The 4,050-nt window shown below is 54.1% G+C and overlaps 1 protein-coding gene across 1 annotated transcript in view; it reads left to right on the top strand.

Moving 5' to 3' along the window:
* Positions 1-1,301: 1,301 nt before the first annotated feature.
* LOC113201876 (uncharacterized) overlaps positions 1,302-4,050 on the top strand; it is a 15,271-nt gene continuing 12,522 nt past the window's right edge. Inside the window, exons 1-2 of the mRNA XM_026415838.2 lie at positions 1,302-1,507; positions 2,368-2,421. Of these exons, the coding sequence (XP_026271623.1) occupies positions 1,306-1,507; positions 2,368-2,421 (256 nt within the window). The 5' untranslated portion in view covers positions 1,302-1,305. The remainder of the gene's footprint in view (positions 1,508-2,367; positions 2,422-4,050) is intronic.

Genomic DNA, 4,050 nt, shown 5'->3' with positions numbered 1-4,050 from the left:
CGCCCCCGCGGGGGGGAGCGCTCTGGTCTCCGGGGGCCTGCGGGGGAGAGTAGGTGGGGGCGGGGAAGAGTGGAAGAGTCGGAGCGCTATAAGCGCGAAGTTTGCGCCGCGTGGCGCTGGTTGGCTTCTCTCCGCCAGCTCTGCTCTGCTCTCTCTCTCCCTCCCTTCTGGCCACCTTCACTCCTTCCTTGCCCTCCCCGGTCCCCCGCGCGGCCGCACAGCGCTGCTGCAGCCAACCTAAGCAAGCCCTACCAGCGCACAAATTGGCGAGGTGATTATTTTAATGCGAGTATACCACCACCACCGCCGCCGCCCCTCTCAGGCCATGTGTGCTTGGTGCGCTCCTGCTGCTGCTACTGCACTGCTCCCAGCCGTACACCAAATTATTTTCGCTTCAACGCTCTCGCTAGATCTCCTTAGTGCTTGTCAATGACACGTGGCCCGAGCGATTATAGGCTCTTACGTCCCCCAAAAATAAAATACAAAAATAAAAATAAGGAAAAGGTTCTTCTGGAAGCCGATGTTTTTCAAATTGTGTCGTAGACGAGGCGATAGACAAAGGATGGGATGTTGGAATATACCCAGTATACGTACTGAACTGTTAGATTCCATCAAAGCAATGCTTTGCAGAGCTGCAATAAAGTACTTAGATCCTTTGTAACTTCGAAGCATTTACTTCGCAATTGCCTCGGCAATTTGCAAAGCAACACTTTGTAATTGCCAAGTTAATGCTTCGGGAGTTACAAAGGATCTAAATACTTAAGCATTACTTTGCAGGAATTCAATAGTGTAGTGTGATTGTTTTGTTTGTTTGTTTTTTGAAGTGTCGAATGTATAGTGATTTAAATATGAGTCGCTCTTTTTGCGCATCGATTGATTCTTACGCAAAAAAGCCTGTTTGTTAAAATAGCAAACTCTAGGTCCTTGCCTTTTGCTGTTGCAGCAAACACATTTTCGTTTTCGCTGTTTTAGCAAAAGTTTTTGCTGTTTCAGCAAACATTTTGCTAAAACAGCAAAATCTTTTGCTATCTCTGCTAAATGTTTTGCTGTGACCATAGCTGAGAAGATAGTTTGTCGCTATGGTTACAGCAAAACATTTAGCAGAGATAGCAAAAGATTTTGCTGTTTTAGCAAAATGTTTGCTGAAACAGCAAAACCTTTTGCTAAAACAGCGAAAACAAAATGTGTTTGCTGCAACAGCAAAACGCAAGGACCTAAAGTTTGCTATTTTAACAAACAGGCTTTTTTGCGTGGCTATACTAAAGTTTCCTTGTTTCGTTTCCGCCCGGCCCGCAGGTGCTGTGGATGCGCACGGAGCCCATCCAGGTGCTGACGCACGGCGAGACGGTGTTCGCCTCGTCGCTGCGCTTCTCCGTCTGGCACGGGGGCGGCGGCGACGCCTGGACGCTCAAGGTGTCCGGCGTGCGGCCCGAGGACTCCGGCCGCTACGAGTGCCAGGTCAACACGGACCCCAAGATGAGCCTCGCCATCGTGCTGCAGGTGCAAGGTGAGCAGTCAGTCGGGGTCCCCCCCGGGTGCCCCCGCGTGACCGCGCGTCGCCACAGGACCTACCTGGAGGGGGACGGTACTTCACATGGCACTCTGCGATATCTGCACCGCAACTTAAGAGCCCCCACCACACCCTCCACAGGACCGCACCGCCCCAGGTCATTTTTATCCCATATTTCCGCGCTGCACGCACACAACCACACACACACACACTCACATTCGCACGCTCACAGTGGCAATGGTCGGGGAGAGGCGCCGCCGGCCTGAAACATACCGTCGTAAAGATTTGACGCCTGCAGGCCTTACGTTTCTGCTCTTACCCCCCCCCCCCTTTCCCCCTCCACCTCGCACCCCTCTGCCATCCCTATCCTCGTACTCCTTGCCCACCACCACCACCACCGCCCCTCCTCGCCGTTGGCCCCTCAAGTCTGCATCGCGTGTTCCAGCCATAAACGAGCACAGGGAAAAGTATAGACCCCGGTGCGCGGGAGAAGGGGGGAAGGGGGGGGGGAGTCCGGGATAGCAGACATAAGAGGGTGAAAGGAGGAAGACATGTGAGTGTAAGGAGGGTGGAAACCGACTACAGTATACTACTCGGGCCGTGAGAATTCGCCATTTCCCGCCGCAGTAAAATTCCGCGCCTTTGCCTGCCGGGCTGCTGCTGTGGCATATCCAACGCGATTGTGTCGGCATACGCGGTCCTCACACCAACATCCCCCGTGGCGAACACATAAACACGCTTGAAACTCAAAATGTATGAGCTCGTCAAAAAAACAAAAGGGCCGGGGGATAAAGTGTTATGCGCGTACGCACTCGCCCTTAATTTAATTCCGCTTCCTTTTTTTCTTCTGTTTGCAGAGGACTTCCGAGACTTCCCCAGCGACCAGCAGCACATCGACGCTCCGACGCCAGGTGAGAAGTCTGTCAGTGTTGTATTCGTCACGTCGAAAGTGTCACTGCCGTTACTATGCTGCCCTAACTGTCAAAAGTATCCTCGTAATTTCACAATATTTTCAATTAAGGACAGCTCATTCCTGCTCGCTAATGAATTCCAAATCGATACAGAGTGTTAATAATTTTACAATTTCGAACTGTAGTATCACAAGAAACACCATGGAATTTTTTTCTATAACCCTTACAGGTTCTCTCACAGTGATTACCTACAGCTTAAAGCAGAGACAAACAATTTAAAATTTAGATAACTAAGTTAAAGTTCTTGCAAGCACCACGAGGTAAAGTAACTGTTTAAGTTGTACTGAAAGGCATTGCATTGTCGGACCATGGAATCCATGGATTCCGTGGCCAGAGAGTTTTAAAATTAAGTCGGCTTACGTCGGCTCGCGCCGAGCCATACCGTAGCAAGCGTAGCAAAACCATAGCGGAGCGTTGCGCCCGCCATGCGCGTTTTACTTATTTGCGTCTGTTGTTTCGGGGTTGGTGGCAGGCGGGGAGGGGGGCGGGGGCGGCGCGGGAGCGTGCCTTCCGCCACGCTGCAGTCACTGGTGTGCGTTATGGCTTCCGTTTGCCTGCACCGCCCGCCTCATTCCGCGGAGAAACACGCCACCGCCGCCCGCCGCCGCCACCGCCGTGCCGCGCCTGCTTGTTGGCTACATGGCGCCCCCGTTTCATCTTTTGGTGTAAACCACCCGCCACGGCGCCACGCCACGCCACGCCCCGGTCGGTCGGTTGATGGGAGGGGGTCGTTCATGATGACATTCACCCGGCCGCCCTTTGTACCCCGTAGACCCCCCGCTCTTTTCCTCTTGACTCGGGTTTCTCGCTTTCCGTAACCTCCTCCTACACGTTGCCTCCCCCCGCCGCCGCCCCCAAGCTCCCTACCACCGCGCGGTTTCACGGCAGTAAAAGACAGTAAAACTCTCTGCCGCATGCATGCGAGCGGCCTGTTAAGACAGAAAGGGGTCCGAACGTCAAACGATGGTAGGTGCGGATGCGGTCTACTGGTTCTTTACTACCAAAATGCGAGCGTACATAGATTTTTCTGCTTTTTCTTGATTTTTTCTAATTTTTCGCTGGTTTTTTGAAAACTTTTCCTGATTTTTTGTCCTGATTTTTCTGTTGGGTGGGGGGTGAATGTTTTTGAGTGAAGTACCCCTGGGCACCCCCGCCGCCGAACAGTGACCTCGGCGATAGAAGAACAGCCGCGGGTCTCGCCCTGCGCTCCACTTCCACTACCGCGCGGGAGATAGATACTTGCTCGGCTGACTTGGCTCGGGGTGGAGGGCGGGCGGGCGGGCGCGCTGGCGCTCGTTAATGCCCACTGGCGATGAGGATGAGGGGGTGTTCGCGGACGAGGCGCGCCGGGTGACTATGCCAGTTTTTGCGACACGATTGTGACAATGGACTCGTAAAAGTGATGTATGCGCGAGAGAGCGCGCGCGCGGGGCTGGGCAGGGCAGTTGGCCAGGGCGCCCGCTCCAGATGCAGCCATACGTCACTGCACTCCGTCCCGGACGCGCCCGCGTTCCAAAGTTCCGGTGAGGCGAGGGGCCGCGGGAGGGGGAGGGGGAGCGGGAGCGGGGC

Source organism: Frankliniella occidentalis, unplaced genomic scaffold (genome assembly GCF_000697945.3).
Source record: "Frankliniella occidentalis isolate FOCC.00 unplaced genomic scaffold, Focc_3.1 Scaffold46, whole genome shotgun sequence".
In the NCBI taxonomy this organism is placed as follows: Eukaryota; Metazoa; Arthropoda; class Insecta; order Thysanoptera; family Thripidae; genus Frankliniella; species Frankliniella occidentalis.
Note: the sequence above shows the minus strand (reverse complement) of the source record. Positions and strands in the feature narration are given on the sequence as shown.